The 18,332-nt window shown below is 45.8% G+C and overlaps 1 protein-coding gene across 1 annotated transcript in view; it reads left to right on the top strand.

Annotated features, from left to right (window-relative positions):
* Positions 1 to 18,332, top strand: part of enox2 (ecto-NOX disulfide-thiol exchanger 2) — a 275,592-nt gene that overhangs the window by 178,813 nt on the left and 78,447 nt on the right. Inside the window, 1 exon segment of the mRNA XM_065019819.1 lies at positions 15,653 to 15,784. Coding sequence (XP_064875891.1) covers positions 15,653 to 15,784 — 132 coding nt within the window.

The raw sequence follows: 18,332 nt of genomic DNA, 5'->3' as shown, positions 1-18,332 counted from the left end.
ATCTCTCCCGAGCCCATACGGGAGTTGTAGCGATGAGACAAGGTAGTAGCTACTAAAACAATTGGATACTACGAAATTGGGGAGAAAAAGGGCTAAAATGTTTTTTTTTTTTTTAAGTTTAAAAAAAGCGGACATCTTTGTTTTGGGATCTCCTCCTTTCTTCTCCTCCTGGGACACATAAAGGATGTTAGGACTGTCAGTGAGAGGGAGTGTTTTCTCAGGCTTTCAGAGCTGCCACTTGGGAGTACTATGTTGAGGTTTATGAGAGCAGACTAGTTTAGTTCAGCTCCCTTGACCTCCTGATACATTTGGGACCAGGTTTTGTAATGGTTGGTAAAGCCTTCCACTGCAGTAACTTGAACGTCTATTAAATAGATGCGTCTATATCTCTGCACTGAGCTAATCTAGATACACATATATGCAAACAGCAACAAAGGAGCACTGTCCAAGTCATTGAATCCCCACCCGTATGAAAAAGTTTAAAAATGGGTGAATTCACTTCTGTAAGTACTGTAACTCTAAGTAAGAGAATCTGCTAAATTAATAAAATGTCAAATGTAAGCACAAATGAAGAGGAATGCAAAATGAGAGGTTGAGCTATGAAACAAAAATGAAGTATTATTATAATCATTGGTTTATTTCCACATCTTTTCCAGGGTTTCAAACAGATTTCAGGCCAGACTTGAAAGTCTAATGGCCAGGCATTCCCTCTTCAAAGCCTCTCCACTGTGTTGTAATTAAGGTCTGTTAATGAAGTTGTTTTGATTAATGAAAGTTAATGTGGGTGAGAGAGAGCAGAGAAAAGAGGAGGCGGTAGAGCAAACCGCTATCTAGGAGGGAACTAGCAGCTCAGCCCACACCTCTCTCATTGGGAACTAGCAGCTCAGCCCAAACCTCTCTCATTGGGAACTAGCAGCTCAGCCCAAACCTCTCTCATTGGGAACTAGCAGCTCATCCCACACCTCTCTCATTGGGAACTAGCAGCTCATCCCACACCTCTCTCATTGGGAACTAGCAGCTCAGCCCACACCTCTCTCATTTCTACATTAATGATCTATTAACCAGTTATCTGTCAGTGTTGATTCAGATCCAGTGAGCTGAGATAGACATCAAAGATGGAGACAAGGAGCACTCATATCTATCTTTGTGTGTTTCTGAGTGTGTTTGTGTGGTCTGTTTCTGTATCTGTGCGCAATGCCTGTTATTGTGTGTGTGTCAGTTCATGCATGTATGTTCTTTTTTCAAATATGGAGGCTGACTGAGGGATAAGGACTAAAAAGCACTGAAACAATTAATCAGTGTATACTTGTCTCTTTTGAAGTCTCTATTCCCCCAAGATAGCTAGTTACCCTGACCATGTGACTGTCTCAACAGAGAGCCTTTTATTATGAGAATGACTGAAGCCCTACTGGGCAAAATGTATTGGGTACTAGAACATCATAAGCAGTGGGTAAGAGTATCTGAGCAGTTTAGAACATCACAAATGATGTGAATGTGGGATGGTTTTATTGATGTGAATGTGGAATGGTTTTATTGATGTGAACGTGGGATGGTTTTATTGACGTGAACGTGGGATGGTTTTATTGACGTGAACGTGGGATGGGTTTATTGACGTGAACGTTGGATGGTTTTATTGACGTTGAACGTGGGATGGGTTTATTGACGTGAACGTGGGATGGGTTTATTGACGGTGAACGTGGGATGGGTTTATTGACGTTGAACTTGGGATGGTTTTATTGACGTTGAACGTGGGATGGTTTTATTGACGTTGAACGTGGGATGGTTTTATTGACGTTGAACGTGGGATGGTTTTATTGACGTTGAACGTGGGATGGGTTTATTGACGTTGAACGTGGGATGGGTTTATTGACGTTGAACGTGGGATGGGTTTATTGACGTTGAACGTGGGATGGGTTTATTGACGTTGAACGTGGGATGGGTTTATTGACGTTGAACGTGGGATGGGTTTATTGACGTTGAACGTGGGATGGGTTTATTGACGTTGAACGTGGGATGGGTTTATTGACGTTGAACGTGGGATGGGTTTATTGACGTTGAACGTGGGATGGTTTTATTGACGTTGAACGTGGGATGGTTTTGTTGAACGTGGGATGGTTGTGTTGACGTTGAACGTGGTGGGGTTGTGTTGACGGAACGTGGGGGGTTGTGTTGACGTGAACGTGGGGGGTTGTGTTGACGTGAACGTGGGGGGGTTGTGTTGACGTGAACGTGGGTGGGGTTGTGTTGACGTGAACGTGGTGGGGTTGTGTTGACGTGAACGTGGTGGGGTTGTGTTGACGTGAACGTGGTGGGGTTGTGTTGGCGTGAACGTGGTGGGGTTGTGTTGACATGAACGTGGGGGGGTTGTGTTGACGTGAACGTGGGGGTTGTGTTGACGTTGAACGTGGTGGGGTTGTGTTGACTTGAACGTGGGGGTTGTGTTGACGTGAACGTGGGGGTTGTGTTGACGGAACGTGGGGGGTTGTGTTGACGTGAACGTGGGGGGTTGTGTTGACGTGAACGTGGGGGGTTGTGTTGACGTGAACGTGGGGGGTTGTGTTGACGTGAACGTGGGGGGGTTGTGTTGACGTGAACGTGGGGGTTGTGTTGACGTGAACGTGGGGGTTGTGTTGACGTGAACGGGGGGGGTTGTGTTGACGTGAACGTGGGGGTTGTGTTGACGTGAACGTGGGGGGTTGTGTTGACGTGAACGTGGGGGGGGTTGTGTTGACGTGAGTCACCTTCAGGAACCTGTTTGAAGCTTTTAATCTCCCACATTGGTCATATCTCTTTCATTCTCTTTCTCTCTAGCACTCTCTCTCTCTCTCTCTCTCTCTCTCTCTCTCTCTCACACAATGACCCAGCTGAAGGTCAGCTCATTAATTAATATGTCCGCTCCATGTCTGTCTATTTGCTACACTGGATCATTGGGGATTCTCTGTGGTAAAACTTCTCTCCCTGTAGGTTTGTTATGACTGGCAGGGATTTTCACCATCAAAGGCTTTAATACTGTATTTGGATTATATAGGCCTAGACGTATTTTGACTTTTCTAGGTTTGTTGTGACTGGCAGGTTTGTTTTGGTTATACTAGGTTTGTTGAAATAAAATCTCTGATATGCCTGAAAAACTAACGAGTGACTCGCCTCTGCTGGCATTAAATGTGAATTAAAGGCTCTGTGAAGAAAAATATGTTTACCTCTTTGGAGATAGAAATGTAGTTTTATAAACTGTCTTGAAAGAAGGATACTTGTGTCTATTTCAAAAGGAAAAGCTCTAAGAGGAGCTCATGTTAATGTGTAATTTTTCAGCCAAGTTGTTGTAGCAGGACGATGCTACTGTAGCCTGGCTTCCAACCCTAGTGGAGAGGTGAACTAATCTAACAATAGGAACCGTAGTTTGATAAGGAAGATGGGGGACACCCTCTGAAAGCCCTCGAGGCTTAAACACACTGTAAAGACTGGTCAACAGTCAGATGGGGAGACCCTTGATGAGGGAGAGCGATGGGGAGACCCTTGATGATGGGGAGACCCTTGATGATGGGGAGACCCTTGATGATGGGGAGACCCTTGATGATGGGGAGACCCTTGATGATGGGGAGACCCTTGATGATGGGGAGACTCTTGATATGGGGGAGAGAGATTGGGGAAGAGAGATGGGGAGACGCTTGATGGGGGGAGACGCTTGATGGGGGGGAGACGCTTGATGGGGGGGGGGGCTTGATGAGAGAGAGAGATGGAGACCCTTGATGAGGGAGAGAGATGGAGACCCTTGATGAGGGAGAGAGATGGAGACCCTTGATGAGGGAGAGAGATGGAGACCCTTGATGAGGGAGAGAGATGGAGACCCTTGATGAGGGAGAGAGATGGAGACCCTTGATGAGGGAGAGAGATGGAGACCCTTGATGAGGGAGAGAGATGGAGACCCTTGATGAGGGAGAGAGATGGAGACCCTTGATGGGGGAGAGAGATGGAGGAGAACCTTGATGGGGGAGAGAGATGGAGACCCTTGATGAGGGAGAGAAATGGAGACCCTTGATGAGGGAGAGAGATGGAGACCCTTGGTGGGGGAGAGAGATGGAGACCCTTGATGGGGGAGAGAGATGGAGACCCTTGATGAGGGAGAGAGATGGAGACCCTTGATGAGGGAGAGAGATGGAGACCCTTGATGGGGGAGAGAGATGGAGACCCTTGGTGGGGGAGAGAGATGGAGACCCTTGATGGGGGAGAGAGATGGAGACCCTTGATGGGGAGAGAGATGGAGACCCTTGATGAGGAGAGAGATGGAGACCCTTGATGAGGGAGAGAGATGGAGACCCTTGATGAGGGAGAGAGATGGAGACCCTTGATGAGGGAGAGAGATGGAGACCCTTGATGGGGGAGAGAGATGGAGGAGAACCTTACATTTACATTTAAGTCATTTAGCAGACGCTCTTATCCAGAGCGACTTACAAATTGGTGCGTTCACCTTAAGACATCCAGTGGAACAGCCACTTTACAATAGTGCATCTAAATCTTTTAAGGGGGGTGAGAAGGATTACTTTATCCTATCCTAGGTATTCCTGAAAGAGGTGGGGTTTCAGGTGTCTCCGGAAGGTGGTGATTGACTCCGCTGTCCTGGCGTCGTGAGGGAGTTTGTTCCACCATTGGGGGGCCAGAGCAGCGAACAGTTTTGACTGGGCTGCGCGGGAACTGTACTTCCTCAGTGGTAGGGAGGCGAGCAGGCCAGAGGTGGATGAACGCAGTGCCCTTGTTTGGGTGTAGGGCCTGATCAGAGCCTGGAGGTACTGAGGTGCCGTTCCCCTCACAGCTCCGTAGGCAAGCACCATGGTCTTGTAGCGGATGCGAGCTTCAACTGGAAGCCAGTGGAGAGAGCGGAGGAGCGGGGTGACGTGAGAGAACTTGGGAAGGTTGAACACCAGACGGGCTGCGGCGTTCTGGATGAGTTGTAGGGGTTTAATGGCACAGGCAGGGAGCCCAGCCAACAGCGAGTTGCAGTAATCCAGACGGGAGATGACAAGTGCCTGGATTAGGACCTGCGCTGCTTCCTGTGTGAGGCAGGGTCGTACTCTGCGGATGTTGTAGAGCATGAACCTACAAGAACGGGCCACCGCCTTGATGTTAGTTGAGAACGACAGGGTGTTGTCCAGGATCACGCCAAGGTTCTTAGCGCTCTGGGAGGAGGACACAATGGAGTTGTCAACCGTGATGGCGAGATCATGGAACGGGCAGTCCTTCCCCGGGAGGAAGAGCAGCTCCGTCTTGCCGAGGTTCAGCTTGAGGTGGTGATCCGTCATCCACACTGATATGTCTGCCAGACATGCAGAGATGCGATTCGCCACCTGGTCATCAGAAGGGGGAAAGGAGAAGATGAATTGTGTGTCGTCTGCATAGCAATGATAGGAGAGACCATGTGAGGTTATGACAGAGACAAGTGAGATGGAGACCCTTGATGAGGGAGAGATGGAGACCCTTGATGGGGGAGAGAGATGGAGACCCTTGATGGGGGAGAGAGATGGAGACCCTTGATGGGGGAGAGAGATGGAGACCCTTGATGAGGGAGAGAGATGGAGACCCTTGATGAGGGAGAGAGATGGAGACCCTTGATGAGGGAGAGAGGAGACCCTTGATGAGGGAGAGAGGAGACCCTTGATGAGGGAGAGAGATGGATGAGACCCTTGATGAGGGAGAGAGATGGAGACCCTTGATGAGGGAGAGAGATGGAGACCCTTGATGAGGGAGAGATATGGAGGAGACCCTTGATGAGGGAGAGAGATGGAGGAGACCCTTGATGAGGGAGAGAGATGGAGGAGACCCTTGATGAGGGAGAGAGATGGAGGAGACCCTTGATGAGGGAGAGAGATGGAGGAGACCCTTGATGAGGGAGAGAGATGGAGGAGACCCTGGATGAGGGAGAAAGAGATGGTGGGAGACCGTGGAATCGGGAGGGAGAGAGGGGGAGACCCTTGATGAGGGAGGGAGAGATGGGGAGACCCTTGATGAGGGAGGGAGAGATGGGGAGACCCTTGATGAGGGAGGGAGAGATGGGGGAGACCCTTGATGAGCGAGAGGGAGATGGGGGAGACCCTTGATGAGGGAGGGTGAGATGGGGGAGACCCTTGATGAGGGAGGGTGAGATGGGGGAGGCCCTTGATGAGGGAGGGAGAGATGGGAGAGACCCTTGATGAGGGAGAGAGAGATGAAGACCCTTTCCCCTCTGAAAGCTTGGCAGGATCAGGCTGAGGAATTTCGTGGTGCAGAGAGATATGTGTCCTCAGGCTGCAACTATCAGCTACTTCTGTCTGAACTCTTTCACTGGCCCTCATCCTTTTTGAACAGATCTGTTGTCTACACCCCACTTTGAGGGATCCCTCCCAGCTCCACTGCTAATGAGAAATGCCCTAAGATTCCTATATCATTAAGAGATGAAAGGAGTGAAGAGGTCACTCATACATTATTAAGCATTGTGGGTGAGTGTGCGTGTGTGCGGTTTGTGTGTGTGTGTGCATATGCCTTTAGGTGGATCTAATGTGGAAATCGTTACAGTTTCCAAAGCTCTCAAGTTATAAAATACAGAAACATTATATAGTTGAATCCAGGCTGCCCACCTTGCTGATTTAGTTGTGCTGGTGTTTGATTCAGGTGGAGGGGATCTCTGACACAAACAGAAGACAGGGCAGAAACACATTGATCTGCATCCACTAGATTAAGGTTAAATAGACATCCATCCACTCCAACAAAGCTATTTCACCATGCATTTTATTCTCCCTGGTGAGGGTTTTTCACGCGTAAGGATGGCCTGGCATCACTAATCTTAGTGATTTGAATTTGTGTTTGAATGAAAATGGCCTCTTCTTCCTCCTATATTGTGATTCATGCTGTGAGTGTAAGGACCCAGAACTCCTATTCAGAGGAAATCTGAATGTCTAATGTCTTGGGTGTTTTTCTTTGTGATTTACAGACATGCAATGGAAATGAATTAGATACTACACCATTTCACCCACCACTGTTCTGTTCAGCAAGGACAAATTTAAAGGCCATTTTCATAATTGGAGGTTGATATAACCCCTAATTATTTGTAATCGGGCATTTCACTTTTCTGACAAACTATCATCAGATCAGATGTTCTTTGAGGACGGTCCAGATTCGCATAGAGAATGCATGCAGTTTGCCATTAGTTGCACCAGGGGTGACCAACTGTGATTGGGGTGGGGGCCACAAAAACCTGAACTCATCATGAGGTGCCGCAGTGCCTCGTGGTTCTGCGTACCAACATCCCCCGTCTAACTAATTTAATGCAATTCTACACATTTTGCAATAGGGTGGAGGCAAATGTTTGCTGCTCTTAATATGATAACTGATGATCAATGGGTCCCACCCCGGCTGCTAGACTAATTTCAGTCACATTTTTTTGTTGCTGACATGGGCTAATTGAGTGACTGCAGAACCAAATGTCTAACTTGCACCTTGTAACTCACAACAGTAACTTGAGACCCCGACCCCTCCTACAATCTAGAATATAGTAAAAAAATTAATTAAAATTTTAAAAAAGCCCTGGAATGACTAGGCGTGTCAACTTTTGAAGCCAAGCGTCACATCTGGAGGAAACCTGGCACCATTCCTATGGTCAAGCATGGTGCTGGCAACATCATGCTGTGGGGATGTTTTTCATCCGCAGGGATTGGGAGACCAATCAGGATCAAGGGAAAGATTAACGGAGCAAAGTACAGAGAGCTCCTTGATGAAAACCTGCTCCAGAGTGCTCAGGACCTGTGGGCGAAGATTCACCTTCCAGCAGGACAATGACCCTAACAGCCAAGAAAATGCAGGAATGGCTTCGGAACAAGTCTGAATGTCCTTGATTGGCCCAACCAGAGTCCGGGCTTGAACCTAATTTAACATCTCTGGAGAGACCTGAAAATAACTGTTTAGCTATGCTCCCCTTTCAACCTGACAGAGCTTGAGAGGATCTGCAGAGAAGAATGGGAGCAACTCCCCAAATACAGGTGTGCCAAGCTTGTAGCATCATACCCGGGAAGACTCGAGACTGTAATCGCTGCCAAAGGTGCTTCAACAAGTACTAAGTAAATGGTCTGAATACTTATTGAAATGTGATATTTAATTTTTTAATTTGTATTCATTTGCAAACATTTCTAAAAACGTGTGTGTGACTGTTTGAGGTTGTGGACAAGGTGTCTTTTATACTGATAACAAGTTAAACAGGTGCCATTAATACAGGTAACGAGTGGAGGACAGAGGGGCCTCTTAAAGAAGAAGTTACAGGTCTCTGAGGGCCAGAAATCTTGTTTGTTTGTAGGTGACCAAATACTTATTTTCCACCATAATTTGCAAATAAATTCATTAAAAATCCTACAATGTGATTTTCTGGATTTTTTTCTCTCATTTTGTCTGTCATAGTTGAAGTGTGCCTATGATGAAAATTACAGGCCTCTCTCATCTTTTTAAGTGGGAGAACTTGCACAATTGGTGACTGACTAAATACTTTTTTGCCCCACTATATATAATTGATTTTTAAAAAAAAAATTGGTCGTCAAAAGGGGGTACCCCGTGGGCTGCCAGTGGCCCATCCCTGTGTTAGACCATACTCTTTCTTTCTCGCTCCTCCTCCATTCTCCCATTCTCTCCATCAGTTAGTCCTGTGTGCAGTCTTCCTTCCCTGTCGGTATGTGACCATGATTGTGTCCAGGAGGCCTTTGTAAAAAGGCTGTAATTGGCCTGTTAGCCGTTAAGACCTTGCCCATTGTAAACTAAATGTCCCTGAGCTTCTCTTGGCCTGCTGGGAGGCCTCCAGCCAATGGGCCTTAAAACGAATTCATTTCCTATCAGCACCCTGGGGGAGCCTTTTATTTCAGCTTAAAAGCCCTTTACTGCAGCTCGATGGCCAGTAAGGCCTGTGGCAGTGTTTCTTATGCCATTACTTTGGCACATATATAAAGGGGATGTGCACTCACTGTAGGGGATGTGCACTCACTGTTTCACTACTGCCAAATTCTTCATTGAGAGGAAGGGAGGCTGTGCTTAGTTTTAATCAAATCTAAACTAAATGGGGAAAAAACATTTGTTTACAGACACAAAAAGCACTTCATGTGCACTGTGCATCACAGCTGAATAGGCTGCGCTTCCGCTGTCAAAATCAATGCCACAACTAACCGGATTAATGCTAAGGCCAGCTTTCGGTTGGTCTGAAATATCCCTACCAGCGCATACTGAAATTGTCACTTTGGCTCACATTTTTAAGGACACGCCTCAGATATTTCCACCTCTCCCACCTCATTGTAAGCGAGCTCATATAAGACAGTTAAATTATCACTAGGGTTTGAAAATAGAATAGAAGTGCCGGCTTTAACAGGTAGAAATTGCAGACGAGCGTGCGTACTTAACGCCAACAGGAAATAGAGCCATCGGTATCGTAACCCAATTTCATCACAATTAATTTTCTTCTGCCTCATTTGACCTTGAATTGATTACAGTAACATGTTCAGTAGAGCTTACACATTGAATCAATTCCTGCCAAATGTTAGGAATTGAATCATTAAAAACAAGAGAACTGATATAACATGTGTTCAATCAGACGCATTCAGCCCTTCTCGTGATGACGGATGTGTATTTTCACTGGCTGAAATGTCTTCTGGTTGGGCCAGCGAGCGTGTGTACATGTGTGTGAGCGTGTGTGTGCTAGTGTTGATCTTTCCACTGCTGTTTGCTATTCAGACACACTCCCTCTGCTCTGTGTGGCTGTGATTGAGTGGAAGGGAGCTGAGGGGAGCCATGCCAGAGCTCTGGTCTCAAGGTCACTCTATGAAGCCCTAAATCCCAGGACGCCAGCGCCCAGGGAGGGAGGGAGGGAGGGATGGAAAGAGGGAGGGAGGGACGCAGGGGGGAACGAGTGAGGCACTGTGGACATTTCCTCCACGACATCTTATCATTACAGGGCATGAGGGTAACCTTGACCTCAACCAGCACTTTAACTCTCTCTCAAAGCCTTCAGACCTTAGATAACTATCAACCTGATAAGATCAGAACTCCTAAGACAACCAAGGCCTCCTGTAATGAGCTAAACAGTATGGATGCATCGGTATCCTTTGAGAGACAGTGGCCCTGTGGATGTGTCATGACTAGAGGTAGACCGATTATGATTTTTCAACGCCGATACCGATTATTGGAGGACCAAAAAGGCCGCTACCGATTAATCGGCCGATTGTGTTTTTTTTTTGTGTAATAATGACAATTACAACAATACTGAATTAACACTTATTTTAACTTAATATAAAACATCAATAAAATCAATTTGGCCTCAAATAAGTAATGAAACGTTTAATTTGGTTTAAATAATGCAATAACGAAGTGTTGGAGAAGTAATATGTGCCATGTAAAAATGTGTGCCATGTAAAAAAGCTAACGTTTAAGTTCCTTGCTCAGAACATGAGAACATATGAAAGTTGGTGGTTCCTTTTAACATGAGACTTCAATATTCCATGGTAAGAGGTTTTAGGTTGTAGTTAATATACACTGCTCAAAAAAATAAAGGGAACACTAAAATAACACATTCTAGATCTGAATGAATGAAATATTCTTATTAAATAATTTTTTCTTTACATAGTTGAATGTGCTGACAACAAAATCACACAAAAATGATCAATGGAAATCAAATTTATCAACCCATGGAGGTCTGGATTTGGAGTCGCACTCAAAATTAAAGTGGAAAACCACACTACAGGCTGATCCAACTTTGATGTAATGTCCTTAAAACAAGTCAAAATGAGGCTCAGTAGTGTGTGTGGCCTCCACGTGCCTGTATGACCTCCCTACAACGCCTGGGCATGCTCCTGATGAGGTGGCGGATGGTCTCCTGAGGGATCTCCTCCCAGACCTGGACTAAAGCCAACTCCTGGACAGTCTGTGGTGCAACGTGGCGTTGGTGGATGGAGCGAGACATGATGTCCCAGATGTGCTCAATTGGATTCAGGTCTGGGGAACGGGCGGGCCAGTCCATAGCATCAATGCCTTCCTCTTGCAGGAACTGCTGACACACTCCAGCCACATGAGGCCTAGCATTGTCTTGCATTAGGAGGAACCCAGGGCCAACCGCACCAGCATATGGTCTCACAAGGGGTCTGAGGATCTCATCTCGATACCTAATGGCAGTCAGGCTGCCTCTGGCGAGCACATGGAGGGCTGTGCGGCCCCCCCAAAGAAATGCCACCCCACACCATGACTGACCCACCGCCAAACCGGTCATGCTGGAGGATGTTGCAGGCAGCAGAACGTTCTCCACGGCGTCTCCAGACTCTGTCACGTCTGTCACATGTGCTCAGTGTGAACCTGCTTTAATCTGTGAAGAGCACAGGGCGCCAGTGGCGAATTTGCCAAACGTCCTACACGGTGTTGGGCTGTAAGCACAACCCCCACCTGTGGACGTCGGGCCCTCATACCACCCTCATGGAGTCTGTTTCTGCTTGAGCAGACACATGCACATTTGTGGCCTGCTGGAGGTCATTTTGCAGGGCTCTGGCAGTGCTCCTCCTGCTCTTCCTTGCACAAAGGCGGAGGTAGCGGTCCTGCTGCTGGGTTGTTGCCCTCCTACGGTCTCCTCCACATCACCTTATGTACTGGCCTGTCTCCTGGTAGCGCCTCCATGCTCTGGACACTACGCTGACAGACACAGTAAACCTTCTTGCCACAGCTCGCATTGATGTGCCATCCTGGATGAGCTGCACTACCTGAGCCACTTGTGTGGGTTGTAGACTCCGTCTCATGCTACCACTAGAGTGAAAGCACCGCCAGCATTCAAAAGTGACCAAAACATCAGCCAGGAAGCATAGGAACTGAGAAGTGGTCTGTGGTCACCACCTGCAGAACCACTCCTTCATTGGTGGTGTCTTGCTAATTGCCTATAATTTCCACCTGTTGTCTATTCCATTTGCACAACAGCATGTGAAATTTATTGTCAATCAGTGTTGCTTCCTAAGTGGACAGTTTGATTTCACAGAAGTGTGATTGACTTGGAGTTACATTGTGTTGCTTAAGTGTTCCCTTTATTTCTTTGAGCAGTGTAGTATTTATAGGACTATTTCTCTCTATACCATTTGTATTTCATATACCTTTGACTATTGGATATAGGCACTATAGTATTGCCAGTGTAACAGTATAGCTTCCGCCCCCCTCCTCGCCCCTACCTGGACTCGAACCAGGAACACATCGACAACAGCCACACTCGAAGCATCGTTACCCATCGCTCCACAAAACCCATCGCTCCTTGCAGTGCAAGGGGAATAACTACTCCAAATCTAAAAGCGAGTGACGTTTGAAACAGTATTAGCGCACACCCAGCTAACTAGCTAGCCATTTCACATTGGTTACACCAGCCATTAGGCTGATAGGCTTGAAGTCATAATCAGCGCTGTGCTTGCGAAGAGCTGCTGGCAAAACACACGAAAGTGCTGTTTGAATGAATGATTACGGGCCTGCTGCTGCTCAGTCAGACTGCTCTATCAAATCACACTTAATTATAACATAATTACACACAGAAATACGAGCCTTTGGTCATTAATATGATCGAATCCGGAAACTATCATTTCTAGAGAAAAAAAAACATTTTTTATTTCAGTGAAATGCGGAACCGTTCGGTGTTTTATCTAACTTGTGGCATCCCTAAGTCTAAATAATATTCTTGTTACATTGCACGACCTTCAATGTATGTCATAATTACGTACAATTCTTGCAAATTAGTTCGCAATGAGCCAGGCAGCCCAAACTGTTGCATGTACCCTGACTTTGCGTGCAAGGAACGCAAGAGAAATGACACAATTTCACCTGGTGAATATTGCCTGCTAAACTGGATTAGTAGTTATAACTAGTGATTATGATTGATTGTTTTTTATAAGATAAGTTTAATGCTAGCTAGCAATTTACCTTGGCTTCTACTGCATTCGCGTAACAGACAGGCTACTCGTGGAGTGCACTGGTTAGAGCGTTGGACTAGTTAACTGTGCGGTTGCAAGATTGGAACCCCTGAGCTGACAAGGTGAAAATCTGTTGTTCTGCCCCTGAACAAGGCAGTTAACCCACAGTTCCTAGCAGTCAATGAAAATAAGAATGTGGTCTTAACTGACTTGCCTAGTTAAATAAAAGGTATAAAAAATATATATATATATATTTTTTAATAATTGGAAATTGGCGCCCAAAAATTCAGATTTCCGATTGTTATGAAAACTTGAAATCGGCCCTAATTAATCTGCCATTCCGATTCATCGGTCGACCTCTAGTCATGACCCTTTGCGAGACAGTGGCCCTGTGGGTGTAAATTGACCCTTTCGGGTAAACTGAGACACTTTTAAGCTGAACATTTGTGTCCGTTTCTAAACTGACTCATGTTCTGTCTTCCTGGCATTTGTGCCCTGTTTGTTTGACTGGTCATTGAGACTTCACTGACTTTATTGTCCCCATGTGGAGATGTTGCTGCAGTATCATGTACATGTTTAAAGTGGTCTTTAAATACAGTAGAAAACTAACTGACAGTACAAAATACACAAGTTGCATACCAATAAAGAGACTAGCCTGCTGGCCTTACTGGGTGGATAGGAACATTAGACAAGCTATTTAGGAGGGATAACACACCTGGCACAAATGATTGTCTAGTTGTGTTTTTCTTGCCGGTGGGTGCCTTATACCTGCGGCCCATAGGAGAGTAGTTCAGTCTGGGTACAGGGGGTGGCTTGGCTCAAATAGTCTCAATGAAAGATTTGTAAAACAGAGTCAGGATAGCACAGTCAACATTAATATCCCAGCTTTCTGAGAAAGTAGACTCTGACTCTTTTTGTAGATCAGGTCTGTCAGCCTTTGTCATGGAAACCCAGATATGAGAGTGTAATGACAGCATCGGGGATGCAGGGGACAGAGAACATCATTAGTCCTTTATTATACCAGACAGAGAGAACATCGTTAGTCCTTTATTATACCAGACAGAGAGAACATCGTTAGTCCTTTATTATACCAGACAGAGATAACATCGTTAGTCCTTTATTATACCAGACAGAGATAACATTGTTTGTCCTTTATTATACCAGACAGAGAACATCGTTAGTCCTTTATTATACCAGACAGAGAACATCATTAGTCCTTTATTATACCAGACCCTCAGCTACCTCGGACCAATCAGTCTGCTGCTCAAGTGATTAGACAGGGCGCGAGTGTGCGCGTGTACACACACACACACACACAGCATCAGTGTTAGCAGATCACAGTGACCTTTGAGGTGTGTGAAGTGTTGTTCTCATCATCACCAACTGTTTGTTTTGGCATCATGAGGCAGGAGAGCAGTTCAGTGCCACAGCCAGTCAACACACTTTACCGTCTGTCAGAGGGACAGGTAAAAGAAATGAGAGCCAGAAAGTCCATTTAGAGTTGTGAAATGGTTTAGATAGGAGGAATAGGCTGGGGTTGAATGTGTGATGTGTTCTTGTTTACTTGGGGTATTTTACTGTAGGGATCTTGGCAGAAAACCAGACTGCTTTCCCTGGGGTTGTGTCTGAATTGATGTGTGTGTCTGTAATATTAGGCCATCGATTTGTTTTCAAGTTTTGAATGCCCGACTGCTTTAGAAATGGCCTTTTGCTTAGTACCAAAGCTAGTAATCTTCTTTTCGTGAGCTTTATTCCCCTAAATTGACCGTGACAAAGAAACATAAACTAGCCCTGCTCTTTTACTGAAGTTTTATTGTGTAGATTCTATCTGAGGAGTGTGTTGTGGTAGTACTGTTGTTCATTCTGAGAGTTGTAGTGTCGGCCAGGGAAGAGAAGCAGCATCATCAGGAGGCCCTCTCTTACAAGAGGTCAGAGGAAGATCAGCCAAGAGGGGAATGAATTCTAATAACCTCTGAATAGAATGTAAAAGACTGTCTCACTGGACAGATGGCCTCTCATCCCTCCACTCTGAATAGAATGTTAGACTGTCTCACTGGACAGATGGCCTCTCATCCCTCCACACTGAATAGAATGTTAAAGACTGTCTCACTGGACAGTTGACCTCTCATCCCTCCACTCTGAATATAATGTTAAAGACTGTCTCACTGGACAGTTGACCTCTCATCCCTCCACTCTGAATATAATGTTAAAGACTGTCTCACTGGACAGTTGACCTCTCATCCCTCCACTCTGAATATTATGTTAAAGACTGTGTTACTGGACAGTTGACCTCTCATCCCTCCACTCTGAATATAATGTTAAAGACTGTCTCACTGGACAGTTGACCTCTCATCCCTCCACTCTGAATATAATGTTAAAGACTGTGTTACTGGACAGTTGACCTCTCATCCCTCCACTCTGAATATAATGTTAAAGACTGTGTTACTGGACAGTTGACCTCTCATCCCTCCACTCTGAATATTATGTTAAAGACTGTGTTACTGGACAGTTGACCTCTCATCCCTCGAAGCACAAATAGGAATTTTTCTGCTCTGCTTTTGCCAGACATGAATAAAAACACATTATTTTTGTTGTTGTAACATCTTACAGGGAGGATTATATAAACTATTAAAGTGGAAATGTAAGGGAACGATACTAAGCAGCCAAAGGGGAATTTAGTCTATCTGATTGTAATGTATTCTGACTGACTCTCTCTCTCTCTCTCTTTGCAGAAGGGATTCGTAACATGTCCATGGACTCCAACCCCATGCCGATGCCCATGTCAGACCCCAACGCCTGGGCCACCGCCATGAACAACCTTGGCATGGCTCCCATGAACATGACAGGACAGCCCCTTATGTCAGGTATGGGTCATTTAATCCTAATCATACCTCTACTGGAGTTATAATCGTACCTGGCTAAAGGTCAATCAGATTTGTGAACATGGTCCCTAGCTGTGTGTTGCCGCTTTCCATGTTGTCTGTTGTCTGTAGCTTGTGAGGTGTGGAAACACTTTGTTGCTTTTATGAATATTGTCTTGCTGCTTTTTGTTCTATGTTGCTCTGTCTGTATGCTATGTCTTGCTTGTCCTATGTTGCTAGGTCTTGCTTGTTCTATGGTGCTATTGTCTATATTGTAATTGTTTTTAATAACCTGCCCAGGGACTGCGGTTGAAAATTAGCCGGCTGGCTAAAACCGGCACTTTTACTGAAACGTTGATTAATGTGCACTGTCCCTGTAAAAATAAACTAAACTAAACCTCTACTGTAGTTATAATCGTACCTCTACTGTAGTTATAATCGTACCTCTACTGTAGTTATAACCGTACCTCTGCTGTAGTTACAACCCTACCTCTACTGTAGTTATAACCCTACCTCTACTGTAGTTATAACCCTACCTCTACTGTAGTTATAACCCTACCTCTACTGTAGTTATAACCCTACCTCTACTGTAGTTATAATCCTACCTCTACTGTAGTTATAATCGTACCTCTACTGTAGTTACAACCGTACCTCTGCTGTAGTTACAACCCTACCTCTACAGTAGTTATAACCCTACCTCTACTGTAGTTATAATCCTACCTCTACTGTAGTTATAACCCTACCTCTACTGTAGTTATAACCCTACCTCTACTGTAGTTATAACCCTACCTCTACTGTAGTTATAACCCTACCTCTACTGTAGTTATAACCCTACCTCTACTGTAGTTATAACCCTACCTCTACTGTAGTTATAACCCTACCTCTACTGTAGTTATAACCCTACCTCTACTGTAGTTATAACCCTACCTCTACTGTAGTTATAACCCTAGCTCTACTGTAGTTATAACCCTAGCTCTACTGTAGTTTTAACCCTAGCTCTACTGTAGTTTTAACCCTAGCTCTGCTGTAGTTTTAACCCTAGCTCTGCTGTAGTTATAACCCTAGCTCTGCTGTAGTTATAACCCTAGCTCTGCTGTAGCTATAACCCTACCTCTGCTGTAGCTATAACCCTACCTCTGCTGTAGCTATAACCCTACCTCTGCTGTAGCTATAACCCTACCTCTGCTGTAGCTATAACCCTAGCTCTGCTGTAGCTATAACCCTAGCTCTGCTGTAGCTATAACCCTAGCTCTGCTGTAGCTATAACCCTACCTCTGCTGTAGCTATAACCCTACCTCTGCTGTAGCTATAACCCTACCTCTGCTGTAGCTATAACCCTACCTCTGCTGTAGTTATAACCCTACCTCTGCTGTAGTTATATCCTTAACCATAGGGGGAGTGTGTGTGGCTACATTAGAGACTAGGAGGAGTGTCTGTCCCTGTGGCTGCGGTAGAGACTAGGGGGAGTGTCTGGAGTGTTTGTGGCTGCAGTAGAGACTAGGGGGAGTGTCTGTGTGGCTGCAGTAGAGACTAGGGGAAGTGTTGAGTGTCTGTATGGCTGCAGTAGAGACTAGGGGAAGTGTCTGGAGTGTCTGTATGGCTGCAGTAGAGACTAGGGGGAGTGTGTGGGCCTACATTAGACTAGGGGGTGTTTGTGTGGCTTCATTAGAGACTAGGGGGAGTGTCTGTCCCTGTGGCTGCAGTAGAGACTAGGGGGAGTGTCTGTCCCTGTGGCTGCGGTAGAGACTACGGGGAGTGTCTGTGTGGCTGCAGTAGAGACTAGGGGGAGTATCTGGAGTGTCTATGTGGCTGCAGTCGAGATTAGGGGGGGGGTGTCTGTGTTGCCTCTACTGTAGTTATAACCGTACCTCTGCTGTAGTTACAACCCTACTTCTACTGTAGTTATAACCCTACCTCTACTGTAGTTATAATCCTACCTCTACTGTAGTTATAACCCTACCTCTACTGTAGTTATAACCCTACCTCTACTGTAGTTATAATTATACCTCTACTGTAGTTATAACCCTAGCTCTACTGTAGTTTTAACCCTAGCTCTACTGTAGTTTTAACCCTAGCTCTACTGTAGTTTTAACCCTAGCTCTACTGTAGTTTTAACCCTAGCTCTGCTGTAGTTATAACCCTAGCTCTGCTGTAGTTATAACCCTAGCTCTGCTGTAGTTATAACCCTACCTCTGCTGTAGTTATAACCCTACCTCTGCTGTAGCTATATCCTTAACCATAGGGGGAGTGTGTGTGGCTACATTAGAGACTAGGAGGAGTGTCTGTCCCTGTGGCTGCGGTAGAGACTAGGGGGAGTGTCTGTGTGGCTGCATTAGAGACTAGGGGGAGTGTCTGTATGGCTGCAGTAGAGACTAGGGGAAGTGTCTGGAGTGTCTGTATGGCTGCAGTAGAGACTAGGTGGAGTGTCTGTCCCTGTGGCTACATTAGAGACTAGGGGGAGTGTCTGTGTGGCTGCAGTAGAGACTAGGGGGAGTGTCTGTGGCTAAGGTAGAGACTATTGGTAGTGTCTATGGCTACAGTGGAGACTAGG

The sequence above is a fragment of the Oncorhynchus nerka genome, linkage group LG6 (genome assembly GCF_034236695.1).
Source record: "Oncorhynchus nerka isolate Pitt River linkage group LG6, Oner_Uvic_2.0, whole genome shotgun sequence".
NCBI classification, from domain to species: Eukaryota; Metazoa; Chordata; class Actinopteri; order Salmoniformes; family Salmonidae; genus Oncorhynchus; species Oncorhynchus nerka.
This window is presented reverse-complemented; position numbering and strand designations above follow the sequence as displayed.